This window comes from Carcharodon carcharias, chromosome 12 (assembly GCF_017639515.1).
Source record: "Carcharodon carcharias isolate sCarCar2 chromosome 12, sCarCar2.pri, whole genome shotgun sequence".
NCBI lineage: Eukaryota > Metazoa > Chordata > Chondrichthyes > Lamniformes > Lamnidae > Carcharodon > Carcharodon carcharias.
Window position 1 is genome coordinate 126,998,135 of NC_054478.1, and position 18,259 is coordinate 127,016,393.

Below are 18,259 nucleotides of genomic sequence, written 5' to 3' on the forward strand. Positions count from 1 at the left end.
CCCATTATTTTTCTTATTTATGAGGAGGAGCCAAGGTTAAATTGAAGTAAATAAAACTTGCGTCACCTGTTGCCTTGTATGCCCATCTGCTGACAGCAAATTAAACTACCTTAATTTTTATCAAAAAGAAAATTCTACGAATACTCAAAATCTGAGATAAAAACAGAACATTCTGGAAACACTCAGCAGGCAAGGCAGCATCTGTAAAGAGAGAGAAACGTGTTTCAGATCAATGAACTGAAGGTCACTAACCTAAAGTGTTAATCTACAGATGCTGTCTGGTCTTCTGTGCATTTCTCAGATTTTCTGTTTTTATTTAACTATCCATATCCCATGTTGTCACTCAAGTCAGTTTACCAGAAAACTGGAGATATGCAAAGAACACAGCCCCACTGTTACACCCCCTAATCCTGGGTCAAGCTATCATAGAACAACACATTGGTCAGTGAAGGCAAACCCTTTATTAGTCCATTGTGGAAATGTTCATTACTGCAGAGCCTGTAGAACTGTCTGCAGCAAATGCAGAATGTGTAACACAGTGAATTCCTGTTAACAATGGGTTTCATTTGCCAGAAATATATTCCTTTATTTCAGAGACTGCAGCTATCAGGAACTGACCTTCTCAGTGTTCCTAACTGACAGAATACATGGTGATCAATAGCTTCACTGACACATGTTTTGTAAGGTGAGATAACAGCTAGGCAGGCTCTAGACACTGAACTGAAAACCCAATAGCAAAATGTGTCAGTCGGTTAGCAATCAAACACCTCATCAGACAACCTAAACTTCCACATCATCAGTCTGTGTGTACAAAAAAAAACTAATGTTAATTCTCTTGCATTAAGTAACCCAGCACATTGTACTACCGACTATCTACCTATCTTTAGTACAGTATTTAATGGGGAATTAAGGACAAATTTCTTTACTTGGAGAGTGGTTAGAATGTAGAACTCGCCAGCACAGGAAATGTTTGAGACAAATATCTTCAAAGGGAAACTAGATGCATACATAGAATGGACAGATATGTTGTAAGACTGAGATGAGGTAGACTGAGTGGGAGAAGACTTGTGCGGTGTCTCAACACCAGTATAGACTCGCGCAGAATGGCCTGTTTTTGTGATGTATATTCTATAAAACTCTGTGCAGTAATTATATTTACAGTACATATATTTATTGTTTTCCTTCTTTAGAAAGAGTGGAAGAAAGGAAAAATAAATTAGATGAGAAGATGGTGGCATAGTAATCCAGAAGCCCAGGTTAATGCTCTGGAGAAATGCATTCAAATACCATCATGGCAGCTGGTGGAATTTAAATACAATTAATAAATTCTGGCATTGATAGCTAGTCTCAGTAATGGTGACCACGAAAGGTCGTTGATTCTTATAAAAACCCATCGGATTCACTAGTGTCCTTCAGGGAAAGAAATCTGCTATCCTTACCCAGTCTGGCCTTCTTGTGACTCCAGACCCACAGCAAGGTGGTTAACTCTTAACTGCTCTCAGGCGCTATTAGGGTTGGGCAACAAATGTTGGCCTTGCCAGTGGTGCCCTTATCCCATGAGCAAATAAAAAAAATAAAACAAACAGAAATACAGAGGAAACATATAATGAGCCATGTATGGAGAGTTTAGGATTAGGACTGAAAAGTGCTCTAAAAAGATTGGTTTTATGGAAGTATTTAGATGTGGAGAGAACTGAGGAGGGGTGAGTGGGGGGGGGCGTGGTTTGAGACATCATTCTAGAGGGAAGGGCCAAGGCAGCTGAGTCCGGTACCACCAACAGAGACAGAGGAACAGGATTTGGCCAGTTGGTCCTCAATTCTGTGCTGTCATTCAATGAGATCATGACTGATCTATGGCCTGACTCTATTTACCTAGCTTTTCACCCCCCTCCCCCCACCACATCCATTAACACCTCTCATTAACAAAAATCTATCACTCTCAGATTTAAAATTAACAATAGACCTAGCATCAATTGCTGTTTGCGAAAGTGGCCCAAGCTTCTACCACTCTTTGGCTTGGATTTTACAGCCCCCACCGGATGTGCTTTTGGTGGGGAGACATGTAAAACACGAGGGATGCCCAGCCCACCACCTTCCTGCCCACCCCCAGCTGTTCCCCCATCATATAGTATGTGGCTGGGTACCGAAATTGGCAGCCCACCAAGCATATTCAAATAAATAATTAAATGTCAATACAGCTTGTTATCAAGCCTGCTGACTGGAATATTAAACTGCCCATGCCATAACATGGTTGGTGTGGGCAGACAAGCAGCAATGGGCAGTCCATTTTTTTTGAGGCCAAGTTGAAAAAAGGCAGGAAGGGGTGGCAACGCATCACTCGTGAGGTGCCCTGTATTCATCAGGGGGCACCTCGGCCCAAGTCACCCCCCAAAAACGTCTTCTAAACTACAGGGAATACAGGCTTAGCTGACTCAATCACTCTTCATTGGATAAACGCCTCATCCCAGGAAACACACTAATAAACCTTCATCGTACTCCCTCTGGGGCAAATATGTTCTTGCTTCAGGAAGGGACCAAAACTGCACACTGTACTCCAGCTGTGGTGTCAGCAACGCCCATGGACAAACACATGCACACACACAACACACACACACACGCTCACTCACTCTCTCTAATCGTCCTTGAGAAAGTGGTGATTGGTTTAAACTGCTGCAGTCCATATGGTGTAGGTACACCCACAGTGCTGTCAAGGAGTTCCAGAATGTTGATCCAGCGACAGTGAAGGAACAGCAATACAGTTCCAAGTCAGGATAATGTTTGACGTGGAGGGGAACTTGCAGGTGGTGGTGAGTCTGTTGACCTTATCCTAGGTGGAAGGGATTACAGGCTTGGAAGGTGCCGTCAAAGAAGCCTTGGCGAGTTGCTGCAGTGCATCTTGTACATGGCACACATTGCTGCCACTGTGCATCGGCAATGGAGGGAGTGAAGGTTTAAGGTGGTGAGTGCAGCGTTAATCAAGCAGGTTGCTTTGTCTTGGATGGCGTTGAGCCTTGAGTGTTGCTGGAGGTGCAGTATTCCATCACACTCCTGCAGTTGCAGGTGGTTGGGCCTAGGACACTACCCTGAGGAACTCCTGCAGTGATGTCCTGGAGTTGAGATGACTGACCTCCAACAACCACAACATCTTCCTTTGTGCTAGGTATGACTCCAACCAGTGGAAAGTTTCCCCCAATTCCCACTGACTCCAGTTTTGCTAGGACTCCTTGATGCCGCACTCGGTCAAATGCTGCCTTAATGTCAAGGGCAGTCACTCCTGCCTCACTTATGGAATTCAACTCTTTTGTCCAAGTTTGGGGCAAGGCAGTAAGGGGGTCAGGAGCTGGGTGTCCCTGGTAGAACTCAGGCTCAGCACTGACAGCACATCAAACATGGAGAATTCCTGGGCTGTGTGGCTTAGCTATTCCTTGAACCAACCATCAGATCCTATTTTATATCAATACACCCTCCTTTACTGCAGTCATACTTCATCCTCTGACTCCACCCCCTCAACAGACACCAGAAGTGAAGAAATTGGGAACTCTTTAACATGCCCTCCTTTTGAAGTGTTGAGTGCTCTTCTTCACCCAGAGCCTAGTGATGCTGAACTCTCTACTGCACTAAACAATACATGCTGCACATCCTGACATTTTTTAAATGAAAATAATGTAAAATGTGATTAATGGTGACATTTGCTGTTGTCCTATTAATTGTGCCTCGGACAGTTAGCAGAGAGCTCATTTCCAGCCTTGCATGATATTGTTCTGATGGCAGACTATTAACACTGTTCTGTTGAATATGTGAAAGATGCTCATTAGGTATCTTGCAGAGATGAGCATTGGCTAGTTTGGACAATGCCCAATCTCTCTCTGCCTCTGGGATTTATAAAGGGCTTTAGCATAGAAAAACATATCCTGAGGTGCTACAGAGAAACTGGAGGAAAAGTAGCGAAAGAATATATAAGCTGAAGGTTGAAGATGGGGGAATGGCTGGTGGGGTCACAGTGGGAAGGTCTTCCTAATATAAAATCATTGGATAATACAGTACAGAAAGAAGACTTTCTGTCCTGTGCCATCTCTTTGGGCAGCCATCTAATTACTTATACTCAACTGCTCTTTCCCCATCGCCCTGCAAATATTCCTTTTCAAGTATTTACTGAGTTAACTTTTGACAACTATTATTGAATCTGCTTCTACCATGCCTTCAGAAGTGCATTCTTGATCATAACAATTCACTACTTAAAAAAAAATTCCCATCTTACCTCTGGTTCTTACTCCAATTATCTAAATCTGTGTTTCTCTGGTTACCAACCCTTTTACCACTGGAAACAATTTATCCTTAACTGCATCTGCAGTTTTTTGTTTTTAACAATTTATCCTTATTTCCTCTGTCATAATCCTTTAGGGTTCTGAACACCTCTGTTAAATCTTCCCTTAACTGCTTTGCTCAAAGGAGAACAATTCCAGCTTCTCTTGTCTATCCGTATAAATTAAGTCCTGCATCCCTGATACCATTCTAGTCGATCTCGTTTGAACTCTTGCTCGGACCACGACATAGGATCAGAGAATAATAAGCAATCATTCAACTCATCGAGTTTACACTGGCTCTTTCAAAAAGCAACCCAGTTACTCCCATTTTCTGTTTCATTCCCTATATCCTTGCAATTTTTTCTCATTTAAGTATTTATCCAATTCCCTTTTGAAGGTTACTTTGAATCTGCATCCTGTCATGATAATGAAGGAGAAAAAAACACTGAATTGGCATCTGGAAATATTGGACTTTAAAAATAAGACCTGATTTTTTTAAAAATGTACATAGGTCATTGGCTGGAATGCTGCAGGGTGACTCCCTAAGAGGTAATGTACCCCCACCCTGTTGCCAAAAAAGGTATTTCTAAAGACATCCAGAAACTAATTGCTCTCTCCAGTACAGACAATGGGACATAATGGGAGATGAATATCACCTCATCAATAAATCCTGTGAGCAATGCCCAGACAGATTTGTGAATTAGCTCCTCAGTTGGAATATACAAAGAAGGGGTTAAAAGTGAGCTGAAATGCTGCCCTGGTGTCTGTCTGTTGGTGTGTGTTCTGAGAGAGAGCAAATGCTGGAAGTTTGACTCAGAAGTAACAGCCACACATAGTACACCTGCAAATCGCCATTTTGAAGCAATCCTGATCTGTCTCCCTCTCTACCGAATTCAACTTTACTGGAACCTCAAAACCGACTTTTCATCTATTAGAGTCAACTCTACTGGAACCTGAAAACTGACTATTCAGCTACCGGAATCAACTCTATTGGAATCTCAAAACCGACTATTCATCTATTGGAGTCAACTCTACTGGAACCTCAAAACTGACTATATAAAAGTTCTGTCCCTCAAACAGTTAGAAGAGTTGGCGAGGTGTTTAGAATTAGAATTTCAGCCAAAAGCCACAAAACCTGAAATTTTTAAAGGGGCGGCCAATGGTCTACGGGTGGAAATCAAGGACGATGAAATGGATAGCATAGCAGTGGAGAGATTAAAAATGGAGAAGTGGAAATTAGAATTTCAGGAGAGAGAAAAGGAAAGGGAATTTCAGTAAAGGGCACGATGGGAAGAGAGAGAATTTCAGGAGAGAGGAAAGGGTGTTTCAACTAAAACAATTTGAGCTGAAGAGCAGGCTGGGTCTCTTGAAGACACCACTAGCTCGGATTTAAGGATTGAGGTCATCTAATTCCTAGGTTTGATGAAGCAGAGGTGGAAGCCTTCTTTATATCTTTTGAGTGGTCAGCACAGCAGCTAAAGTGGCCAGTCCGACAGTGGTCCCTATCACTGCAGAGTAAACTTTTAGAGAAGGCTCAGGAGGTTTACTCCCCCTTGCCTGAGGAAGCTGTCACTGACTATGAGGCAGTAAAAGGGCTTTATTAAGTGCGTACCAGTTAGTGCCGGAGACATACCATCAGGAATTCCGCACCTCAGGAAATGGCCTGACCAGATGTAGCTGGAATTTGAAAGGCTTAAGCAACTTGCTTTTGACCAGTGGGTGTAGGCAATTAAAACAGAAGCCACTTGTGAGAACCTCAATGAAATAATTCTTGAGGTTTAAAAACTCCATAACCTTTCCAATAAGAACACACCTAGAGGAGCAGAGGGTCAAAGGGGCCAGGCAGGCAGCCACATTGGCTGACAGTTATGAGCTGATCCACAAACTCTTATTCCAGAATAGTCACCCTCAACCAACTGGGAAGAATAGAGGTGGAGAGAGTGATAGGAAACTGAGCAACCATGGCAGAGATAGAAATGCTGGGGGCCCTTCTCAGGGCAGAAAGGGTGGTGCTGAAATGAAAAGTGAAGCCAAGAAGCCTGTGTGTTTTAACGGCCTTAAGATAGGGCACCTCCAGGCCAATTGCTGGAGGTTTTGGGAAACACAGTGGGATTTATCGGGGCAGAGAATGGGAATCAGTCAGGGAACATGGCAGACTGGCTGTGGCTCTGACTGTGGCTGAGAATCCCTGTAGAGTGCGGGTGGGGTTAAACAAACCCCTGAGAGTTATAAGGGTTTGTATCCGTAGAAAGGGCGGCTACATTTCCCCAGGATGAGGCATGTAAGCCTGTAGTAATCCTGAGGGACATAATGGGCAGCCAAATTCTACTGCTGGGAAAAGGCATGACCTTCCCATCAGAGAGTGTCGTAAGTGCCAAGATGTTGGTAAAGGGGAGTGAAGAAGGGTACATGCCCATTCCCTTATACCGGGTACATTTGGAGCGCGACCTTAGATCAGGGCCAATGATCGTGGGAGTCATCCCCAGTTTGCCTGTGAATGGGGTCAACCTGCTCCTCAGCAATGACCTGGCAGGGTCAAAGGTAATAGCATCCCCTGTGGTCTCAGAGAAACCCACTGAGGTCAAGGAGACAGAACAGCTGCAGGAGAAAGTGCCTGGAATTTTCCCTGACTGTGTGGTAACCCAGTCTATGGCCCGACAAGCTCCAAAACAGGAAGCTGAAGTGGCACTGCAGGCAGATGACCCTCCAGTCTGGTTATCCGAAAACTTTTTCAGGAGTCCAGAAGACCGTAAGGAGGTGATAAATAAATCTTCCTTAGTAGTGGCTGAGCAAGCTGACCCACCGTTAAATACAGAGATAAAAACAAAAAACTGCGGATGCTGGAGATCCAAAACAGAAACAGAAATACCTGGAGAAACTCAGCAGGTCTGGCAGCATCGGCGGAGAGTTCTGTTGAAGGGTCATGAGGACTTGAAACTGTGCTCCTCTCTGCCGATGCTGCCGGACCTGCTGAGTTTTTCCAGGTATTTCTGTTTCTGTTTTTGTTTTCCACTGTTAAATACATTAGCTCAAACTGCAGGCACTGAAGCTGAGGCAGAAGCAGCCCCTGAATGCCACTACATTAAAAATGAGGTACTAATGGGGAAATGGAGGCCCCCCCCCTCACAGAGCTGCAAATGAGGAGTGGACAGTAGTGGTGCCGAGGTACCGTGGAGAAATCTTGCGGCTAACTCACAAAATTCCAATGGCTGGGCATATCGGTATATGCAAATCCCAAGCCCGCATACAGCCAGCATTTCTACTGGCTGCATCTCCACAGGAATGTAGTAAGGTTTTGCAGAACCTGCCACACGTGCTAGGTTTTGGGAAAATCCCAGCCTGCAATAAAACCCGCATCCATGATTCCTGTGCCAGCTTTTGGGGAACCATTCAGCAAGGTGTTAGCGAACTGTGTGGGGCTACTACCCAAAACAATAGGGGGCCACAGGTATATCCTTGCCATCATGGACGTGGCTACCCACTTCCCAGAGGCCGTTCCCCTGAGAACCATATCTGCCAAAACAGTGGTGAGGGAACTGACACAATTCTTTACCAGTTATGGTCTGCCCACCAAGATCCAGTTGTATCAGCACTCAAATTTCATGTTCAAAATATTCCAGGAAGTCATGGGTAACCTGGGCGTTACCTAGCTGAACTCTTCAGCGTATTAGAATGATACCCTCAAACCCTAAAAACAATGATCGGGGGCACTGTCATGAATACCTCCATGATTGGGATAAAGGGCTAGGTTTCCTTCTTTTAGCTACCAGGGACTCAACCAGTGAGTCCACGTTTTACTCCATTTGAATTAGTTTATGGGCACCAAGTGCAAGGGCCTCTGAAACTAATCAAGGAAGGGTTTTTAGAACAGAAGGAGGAAGTCTCCATGTTAGACTATGTAACAGCGTTCCGGGAGCAATTCACATGAGCCTGTGATGTGGCCCGAGTACATTTGAAAGTCTCCCAGACAGTTATGAAATAACAAGCAGGCAGACATGCCAAGACTGGAACCTTTCAGCTAGGAGACTATGTGTCAGCACTCCTACCAATACCAGGTGAACCCTTACAGGCCCAGTTCAGTGGCCTGCACAGAGCAGCAAAGCAACTCGGGGAAGTGCACTATCTAATTGAGACCCCAAATCGGAGAAAAAGTAAAGGCTGTGCCATGTCAACATGGTAAAGTGGTATCACAGCCGAGATGGGGACAAAAAAGTAGTGGTCTGTCCCACTGCCACTGACCTGGATGAGGAGGGTAACAGTAGGGATGAATTGGAGGGAGACGTGGGTGAGGCCCACATTGAACCCCCTTCTACCCGGCTAACCAATACAGAGAAACTAGCCAACTTAGACTCCTTGTTCTCCCATCTAAGTGCAGAACAGTGAACAAACTTGACGAGGCTGCTCACTGCATTTAAAGACTTATGCAGGGACAAGCCAGGCGCACCACACTGGCTCTACATGATGTGGATGTGGGAGAGGTCCTTCCCGTAAGATTACACCCCTATCGTCCAGACCCAGAAAAGCTGGCCCAGGTTTGGGAGAAGATTAACTACATGCTGGAGCATCAACTAATAGAGCCGAACAGCAGTAGCTGGAGCTCCCCAGTTGTGCTCGTGCTCAAGCTGGATGGCTCCACAAGGTTCGGCATTGATTACCAAAAGGTTAATGCAGTGACCCGAGCCGACTCCTACCTGGTATCCCAGCAGGAAGATTGCATAAATAGGATAGGTAAAGCAGCCTACAAAGATAGATTTACTCAAGGGATACTGGCAGCTTCCCCTGACTGCCAGAGTGAAGGAAATCTCCGCATTTATAACTCCGGATGAGTTATATCGGTGTCGGGCTATGCCCTTCAAACTCCAAAATGCCCTGGCTACCTTCCAAAGGTTGATGGACCAGGCATTGGCGGCTTGTCCAATTGCATTGTATACCTGGATGACCCCCTAGTGTACAGCGACACCTGGGAAAACCACATAGAGCAAATGGAAGCCCTCTTCCAGAGAGTACAGTCAGCTGACCTAGCGGTCAATCTTGCAAAGAGTGAGTTCGCTAAGGCTAAAGTGACTTTTCTAGGACATGTAGTCATTCAAGGACAGATCCTGCCCAGGGCTGCCAAGGTGTTAGCTGTAACCTAGTTCCCAATTCCCAGCACAAAACGGGAAATCATGAGGTTCTTGGGGATGTGTGGGTTCTACCGCAAGTTCGTCCCAAACTTTAGCACAGCAGCCTCCCCGCTGACAGACCTACTAAAGACCGAGAAATGCCAGACAGCTTTTGAAAAGCTGAAGGCCATTTTAATAGGCAAGTCTGTGCTTCCAGCCACGAACTTAAATCAGGCATTTAAAGTAGCCATTGATACGAGTGACTTTGGGAAATGGCCTGTTCTCCCAGAGAAGGACGAAACCAGAATAGGGAGACCAATCGGGTACTTCTCTCAAAAGTTCACCAAGTATCAGAAACAGTACTTCATAGTACAGAAGGAGACCCTTGGTTTATTACTGACCTTCAGACACTTTGAGATATATGTCCGAAATGGGAATAGAGAGACCATAGTCTATACTGACCATAATCCCAGGATGCGAGGTTATTCCATTGCAGTTTGTTCCTCCAGCCATACCACTTAAAAATCACCCATATTCCTGGGAAACCAAATGTGTTTGCAGACGACCTGTCCAGAACTTAAAGGAGTCCAGCTGGAACCGGAAAAGATAACCTGACCATTGCTAAAAGAATGAATGTGTATATGAGACTGTTTGTTGTTTTTAAGTTTTTCCATTTTTGTAATGAAATGAGAATAAATCACATTTCATTCTGAGAAGGAGGAAAGTGTCACAATTATGAAGGATAAACTTCAAATTGCATGCGGAAATATTGGATTTTAAAATTAAGACCCGATTTTTAAAAAATGCACACACACCACTAGCTGGAATGCTGCAGGGTGACTCCCTAAGAGGTAATGGACCCCCACCCTGTTGCCAGATAAGGTACTTCTAAAGACATCCAGAAACTAATTGCTCCCTCCAGTAGAGACAATAGGACATAATGGGAGATAGTATCACCTCATCAAGAAATCTTGTCAGCAATGCCCAGAAAGATTTGTGAATTTGCTTCCCACTTGGAATAGACAAAGAAGGGGTTAAAATTGAACTGAAAAGCTGCCCCGGTGTCTGTCTGTTCTGTGAGAGAGCAAGTGCTGGAAGTTTGATTCAGAAGTAACAGCCACACACAGTACTCCTGCAAATCACTATTTTTGCCGGTATCCTAATCTCTCTCCCTCTCCACCGAATTCAACTCCACTAGAACCTCAAAACCAACTATCATCTACCGGAGTCAATTCCACTGGAATCTCAAATCGCAATGGCCACAACGCTCAATCACCTACTCCCCACGAGCCAAGGACTGTTCAAGCTACATTCTTTTAACCTGTATGACCGTAATATGCATGTGTTTTATCCTTTCTTGCCTTTAGTATTTAATAAGCTCACTCTTACCTTTAACTCAAGAAATTCTGATCAAATTGGCACCTTTAAAACCAGAACGATTGGGTCTGGGCACAAAGGTACCTGTGAAAGGGATCCTTTTTAGATTAAGTCTTGTTGCGGCCAATGGAGGGGGCTGAATAAAGACAGGGAGCCTGTTCATCCCTCCTCACCTGCGGCATAACAATTTGGGGGTGTCCCAGCCAGATGATAATGAATTGAGGGGTCTTGCCTGGATCAGCAACTTTGGAGAATCTCACCTGGGGGTGGGTCATAACAATCCACCACCCGATCAAGTAATGTTGGGCAGAATAGTTTCTCTTCATGTCACCTCTGGGTACCAACCTTACGACCATTGGAAACAGTTTCTCTTTAATTATTCCAGCTAAATCCTTCATAATTTTAAACATCATCATCAAATCTCCTCTTAGTCTTCTCTGCTGGAAGGAGAGCAATACTAGATTCTCCAGTCTATCCATGTAACTCAAATCCCTCACCCCTCGAATCACATAAATATCTGTATCCTCGCCAAAGCTATCAAATCTTTCCTAAAAAGTGGTGCACAGAATTGGACAGATTGCTCCAGATGGGACTAATTTTGGGTATTTTATTTAGGTTTAGCATAACCTTTTGGATCTTATGCGCCATGTCTGTTTTATAAAGCCCAGGGCCCCCACATGCTTTATTGTTCTCTGCAGGTAGCATTTGCAATTATTCGAGGGTTGCCAAACCACAGTTCATGCTGTGATTTTACTAAGGAGGCAGGGGAGAGGAGGCAGGCCCCAAGTTTACCTCAGCTGTAATGAAGATTAAACCCTGCACTGTTGGCAATATTCTGAGCCATATGTTAGCCATCTCGCTAACTAAGCTCTCTGCCACCCACCCCCTCCCCCTCTCCTATATGCTTTGTTAACTTGTTCTGCCACCTTCAAAGCTGTATGTACAAATACCCACCAAGTCTCTCTGCTCCTGCACTCCTTTTAGAATTTTCCCTGAACTATGGTGGCCACGCTTTTTCCAAGGTTTCAGCAGCTGGACAGGGAGGATCCCTGTGGAGGTTCCATCCCAAAATATTAATGGTTTGACTCTAAAACTGAGAACTGGCAGTACACTATTTCAGGAAGCTTTACTACAAGCAAAGATAAATGTCACAGAGACTGGAAACCTGAAATGATAGGCTTGCTACAGTTATGTTTGAGAATTTGCGCTTTCCATGTTGTGTAAAAGGCTGTCACTGCTATTTCAGGCCTGTCTCTCAGCTACCAAGAATCAGTGTCAAAACCCATATTCTGAAACAATGGTAAGAAATCTGTATTTAGTCAATGTTCCGGTTTATACAGGGTGGTAGAGCAAGGGGAATTTTATATAAAACAGAAAATGTGATCATGGTCTCATCTGAAGTCAATTATCTGCAGTCTCTCACCAAAGGGGTTAATTGGTGTGTCATCTTAAATCGTTCCCCTTTCCTTACTGATGTAGCAATCAAGCCCATTGATAAAGTCCATAACCGTCTGCAGGATTCAACTGGATTAGAACCTCTGGGTTCTCATCTGCATCATTAAGAAAAGTAACATGTACTGGATTGCCTATTGTAAAGATGCTTTCTCCTAAATCTGAGAAACACAATGCCTCGGCACCTCGAGACAGCACTGTCTGAATAGGGAGCTAATGATAATGGAGCCTTCCTACAGCTCTTGCCTGAAACATTCTGACAGTAATTTCTAGTAGCTCTCTTTATCATTTCTCTAGTTTTCTTTATCCAACCCTCTTTTGCTTACCAAACCAATGGAACAAGTGTTAACTCTTTCATTGCCGGCCTTTTTAGATGTTATTGCTGTACCTGTGGCATCTGTGGCTCAGCTAGCAGCGAAAGGTCATGGGGCAGAATATTACACTCGGCGTGCAGGTGCCTGAGCGCAAAGTGACGCGCAATGACGTTGGGCGTGAGTCCCGACGTCATTTTGCAGTCTCACGGTATTTCGCTCGGTGGATGCGCACCGGAGTTGGTTGTGCACCCGCCGATAATTAAAAGGTCTATTAAGGCCATTAACAATCTAATTAAATTCAAATTTACGTTGCCCGTCTAACCTTATGGTTAGACTAAGCGGCCTTTACATTTTTTAGGAAACCACGAGCAGGATGAGGTTTCCTAAAGCAAATTAGTTAAAGTTAAATAAAAACTTTATTTTTGAATTTAAAACGTGTCCCAGCTCATGTGACACAGTCACATGAGGGGTCATGTTTTATTTAATTTTTACTGCCTTTATTAATTTTTTTAAAAAGTGCTTCAACCTCCCTGAGGCACGGAGCTGGCTCGGGGAGATTGAAATGCTCTTTCTCGCACCTGGGCGAACTGCACACTAGGCCTGGCTCTCCCTCCTCCCCCCCTCCAGCACCCGCACAGGTAGTGCTCAGCGCTGCCATTCACGATCCACACAGCGGGGGCCTTAATTGGCCCGCCCTGCGTGAAATTACGGTGTGGAACCAATTGTAGGCAGTGGTCAGCTTCCCAACTGCCCCCGTCAAGCCCGCCCGACGAGGTAAAAACTCTGGCCATGGGTTCATAATCCCAATTTAGAGAATTGAGCACAAAATGTAGGCTGACATTGCAGAGCAGCACTGAGAGAGTGTTGCACTGTTGGAGGTGCTATCTTTCATTAAACCTTAGCCCTGTTTGCCCCCTCAGGAAGATGTAAAATAGCCTCTGTTAAGATTTTGAAGAAGACCAGGTGCATTCTCCCTAGTGTCCTGGCCAATATCGACCCTCAATCAACATCTCAAAAATAGATAATCCGATCCTGATCACATTGTTGTTTGTACGAACTTGCCATGCACAAATCGCCTACTGCGTTTCCTGTATTACTACAGTGACTACACTTGAAAAAGGGAGTTGAAACATGCTACACGGACCAGTTTGATGTCACTACCATTATTAGCTGTATACATTGGCCACTTAAATAAAAGCCTCTGATTCTATGCAAAAAGAATTGGCGGGAACTTGCAAATTTAGCAGGGGTGAAAAAAGGGCCTATTTTGCACTGTCCCCAATCTTTCACTGGAAGATCAAGTGGGGTCTATGCAGGCATCTGCATTTCCAATGCGCCTGGTCTGCCAAGTTGAATGTCCCATCCACTGTTTCTTAGAAAGCGGTTGCGGGGAAGGGGTAGAGGGACATGAACAGGGCACAAGGGTGACAGGGCTCAGCAAAAGAAAGTTTGGGATGTTCCACCCTTGGCTACTGGGAGAGATCTCCAGGAAGAATCAGGTATTGTCATTTTCCCCACAGTACTCTGTGCAACAGAAAACTTGGAGGGTTCCTTCAGCTATGGTCTAACAGTCACTGTAAACATGGCAGCAACCGAGGAGAACACTTGAAGAGCACAGTTCCAACAGTTGATGCAAACCATTTTTCAAATGGACCTGAGTTCTGCCCCTTTCAAGCCTCATGTTAAAATGAATCACTGATTGATATTGGGTTGTTAGCCATCTTTGATTTCATGGCTTCAAAACAAAGTGCAGCTTGACAAATTGAACATTGCACCTCCCACAAGGACTAAGTGGATAAGTTTGGACTAAAATAGTTCATTAAACGTTAATAGAGACAACTCAAATCGGACAATAAAATTCTGAACAAGCTGTATGGGTCATACTGAATCTAATGTTGATGCAGCAATTGAAAATATGTAGAATTAAATATTGCTCTTTGTAGTCAGAAGGTATATCAAAGTACAGAAACTCTTGAAAGTTCAGGAAAATCTTCAGGCACTTCCACATTGACACAATATACTGCAATTAACAGGAGCACAGCACCTCTCACTGGCAAGGAAACCTATGGCTCTGTCAGGAACACACAGCTCCTCTGACCTCATGACCCAGCACCCCACAACCCCAGAGGTGTGAAAACAAATGGTCCCAAACTACTGGCCCTAACAGGGACCAGAGGCATATAACTAAGGCCAAAGGGTGTGGCTCAGCCACCATGGGCCTCTGATCTGTTGGTGCAGTTTAACTTAATAACAATAACTTCAATAATAATATAAACAAAAAACTGCGGATGCTGGAAATCCAAAACAAAAACAGAATTACCTGGAAAAGCTCAGCAGGTCTGGCAGCATTGGAGGAGAAGAAAAGAGTTGACTTTTCGAGTCCTCATGACCCTTCAACAGATCGTGGAAATTCAAATTGCTGCCAGACCTGCTGAGTTTTTCCAGGTAACAATAGCTTCAAGCCTATTATTAACATCAGCCAGACTTTGATTTACTCCTGCTTGAAATTGGACCACAGTTTTCCTTGACTTTGCAAACTGGAGGCTATGGTTAGTTCTACTCACCCTGTTCGAATCGATCCTCTGCCTTGAGCTGTAGATTGGTGGTGGGATGTTAAAGGCTTGTGGGACCAGGTACTCCTCCGCATCCATCATGTCTTCCAGCTCCTCTTCATCCAGCAGGCTCTGAAAGAACTTGCTGTCATTTGGGCTGGGCAGTTTCATATGGTCATCGCCCTGTAACAATGAAGAGGGCCTTTTTACTGTATAATGTTATATATCTTGGGCCTCACAGCCTGTTTGAGCATGGATAAGTTTCTTGTTTTAAAAGTTCAACCCAGAACATGTCCTGGAAAAGCCTCTCCTGGCACAAGAATTTCAATCCATGGCCATGTTATAAACAATAGACGGCTGGCTGACCAACTCAATAAAGTGCTACAGTCTCAAAATTCAAATAAAGATCAGATTTCTTCACTGGTACTGATTCTATAGCATGTGGACAGAGTAAAGGAAATTCTGTAGAAAATGCTGTGCATTCCAAATTATAAATATGAAAAATAGAATTTCAAATGCTCAAAGAACCCTAGATTATTTAGGATATATACCAGGAAAATGTGGGTTATCAGCAAAAGCCTCCTACTAGGCACATAGTTCACCAATTAATCCATTTAACCTGACCAGGAGTGATGACCGTAAGTTGTCTGTGAGTCCTCATATACAATATACAATAAATATACACACATTCAGCCATATTTATCAGCCTTTAGATTATCTCATGTCAGATGAGCACTGGCTTTGGACACTTTGGCATTTTGAGGTTGGAATTTAGAGGATGCTATTACTAAAGGTCATTTTGTGGGTAGGGAGTGTTTGAATTTATCTACAGATTCTTAGCACTTCCCACAACACTTCCCACACAAAGGATTATTTTGAGGTGTAGTCAGAGTTGTTGCAGGAGCTACTTACGCACAGGACGATCTCAGAAGTGGCCACAGTAGCTAATCTGCTGTTGGTGGTAATGGTTAAGGGGCCAATATTGGTCAAAGCACCAGGAGAACTCCTTGCTCTTATTTGAGTAGCCCCATGGCCTCTTTGACATGCACCTGAATAGGTAGGTGGGAGTTTGAATTAACACTTTCACTGGAAGGCAAAGCCTCAAACTAATCCAAGAGCAGTGTGCTGATCTGGGTCTTGGACCCACAACCTTCTGACCCAAAGTTGCTATTAACTCAAACAAGCTAGCACAACTATCAGGCCTTCAAGAACTGGTCACACACAAATGCGACTGTCATTGGATATCACGGCCTGGAGATTTCATTTCAGCACATTTCACCTGAAATTGCTGTAATTATTGTAAAAGTTGCAGAATTTTATGTACACATTATTTTCAGTGCAATTTGAATTTCCACGATCTTTTGTGCAACTTTAATAAAACATGGCGCTGAAAGCCTACAAAACTGGCTGTGCCCTCAGGAGTAATTAATCACCATTGGGAACTACCACTGATCACACTCATTTGCAGGCATTCTGGAGGCCCTTAAGATTAAGCTGGATCTTTTGGGTGCAAAGAAACTATTAGGCATGTGTTAAAAGCTTTTGAAGATCATTTTCCTTAACTTACTAAGAAACAGATCACTGTACCTCGATAACAGATGGTTCTGTATGTTTCTGAGAAGTCATCTTTAGTAATTTAAAATCAGGTCACTCACAGCAGGTGAACTAACACTGATTAAAAATACTTATTCCTTTGTTATAAATCTACATCTGCTGCGCCCAGTTACCAAAGCATCAAGGAATATTCCTCAAAGCAAAAATTACAGAGTTTGCATTTGACGACCAGCAAATGAGTTTGAGTGGAAATTTGAGAAAAAAAAAACATTTCCCAAAACAAGTGTAATTTTGGGTAACTCAAAACAGAAATGCCAACCCCTCATCTTTTATTGGTTGATATGGGAAGGCTCCCGATTGGTCCTTTTGCTGTTTCTGTATTGCAAACATATTGCAATCATAGATCGATCATGGCATAAATTTGTTTGAATGGATATATATGTAAATCTCATGTATTGTCATGTGATGTGTTATTGAACACTTCCTGTTAGCATCACTTTGGGCTGTAATCAGTGCGATGGGCTCAGCTTATAACTGTCCAGGGTGGAACTGTGATATACGGACTCGGGAAAGTCTCAGGTTCGATTAGTGCGGTGCCAGGCTCTCTGCAATTGACCTCAGCGCCCATAGGATTGAGAGAAAAAAATTAGCCAAGGTTCATAATGCAGGAGCTCCATCCTGGGAGCTAGGTGTCAGACACCAAAATGTTGATTCTTGTTTATGATGCACTCAATGTAGAACAGCCCATTCATAATTTAGACTCACATGTGAATAATGGCCCCTGGGCAAAATGCTGGTGGAATCCTGGAGCCCATGCCACCACCTCTCAGCATGAGCCGTTTTCCACAGGAGGTAAGGAGAAGAGAGAGGGTATTGGAAGGAAATGTATGTTTTCAGAGTGATCACTATTGTTGTGATCGTGTTTTAGTTTCCTAAATGCCAATAGTTATGGCCAGTAATTTTTACATACAATCTGAATGCAATCCTAGAATCTAGCCCCCAAAACACTGGTAAAAATCCATGAGTATAACTTCTTTATGATAACCCAGTAGCCTTCATAATGGGCTTCAGCTATCACACAGTGGGCACCTTCTCAAAGCTCAGAATCCCTTTTTTGGTAAAAATGGCACAAACCCAGGTAGAGGTTCCTTCTCTTCCAGCTTTGGTCTGAAACAAGACTAGCTTGTCAGGAAGCTGGCTGCAAATTTTTTTAAACTTTACTGACAGCCAAGGTTGCTTTGAGGGCAATTCTTGGTGAGCAAGTTGCTCACTCACTCTGCCTAACTTCCTTGGTGCGCTACTCAGGGATTTGAGCACACAATGCAGGTTGCGCTCCCGGAGTGCTGCACTGTAGAGGTGCTGTCTTTCAGATCAGATGCTAAACCCTGTCTTCCCTTTCAAATGGAGATAAAAGATCCCACCCTACTTAGCTCATTATTAATTATATAGAAGGGGAGGGTGTGAAATTCAATTTTGCACAAGAACTTATATTTATGTAGCACTTTTAACGTAGTAAATCATCACAAGGTGCTTCACTTGCATGTTATCAGACAAAACTTCACAGCCTCTCAGGTGGCCCTAGAGGATCCCATGGCACTATTTCA

At 43.8% G+C, this 18,259-nt stretch overlaps 1 protein-coding gene across 1 annotated transcript in view; it reads right to left on the reverse strand.

The window, feature by feature from the left end:
• LOC121285134 (receptor tyrosine-protein kinase erbB-4-like) overlaps nucleotides 1-18,259 on the reverse strand; it is a 1,067,779-nt gene that overhangs the window by 79,949 nt on the left and 969,571 nt on the right. Inside the window, exon 25 of the mRNA XM_041201314.1 lies at nucleotides 15,114-15,284. Within this exon, the coding sequence (XP_041057248.1) occupies nucleotides 15,114-15,284 (171 nt within the window). The remainder of the gene's footprint in view (nucleotides 1-15,113; nucleotides 15,285-18,259) is intronic.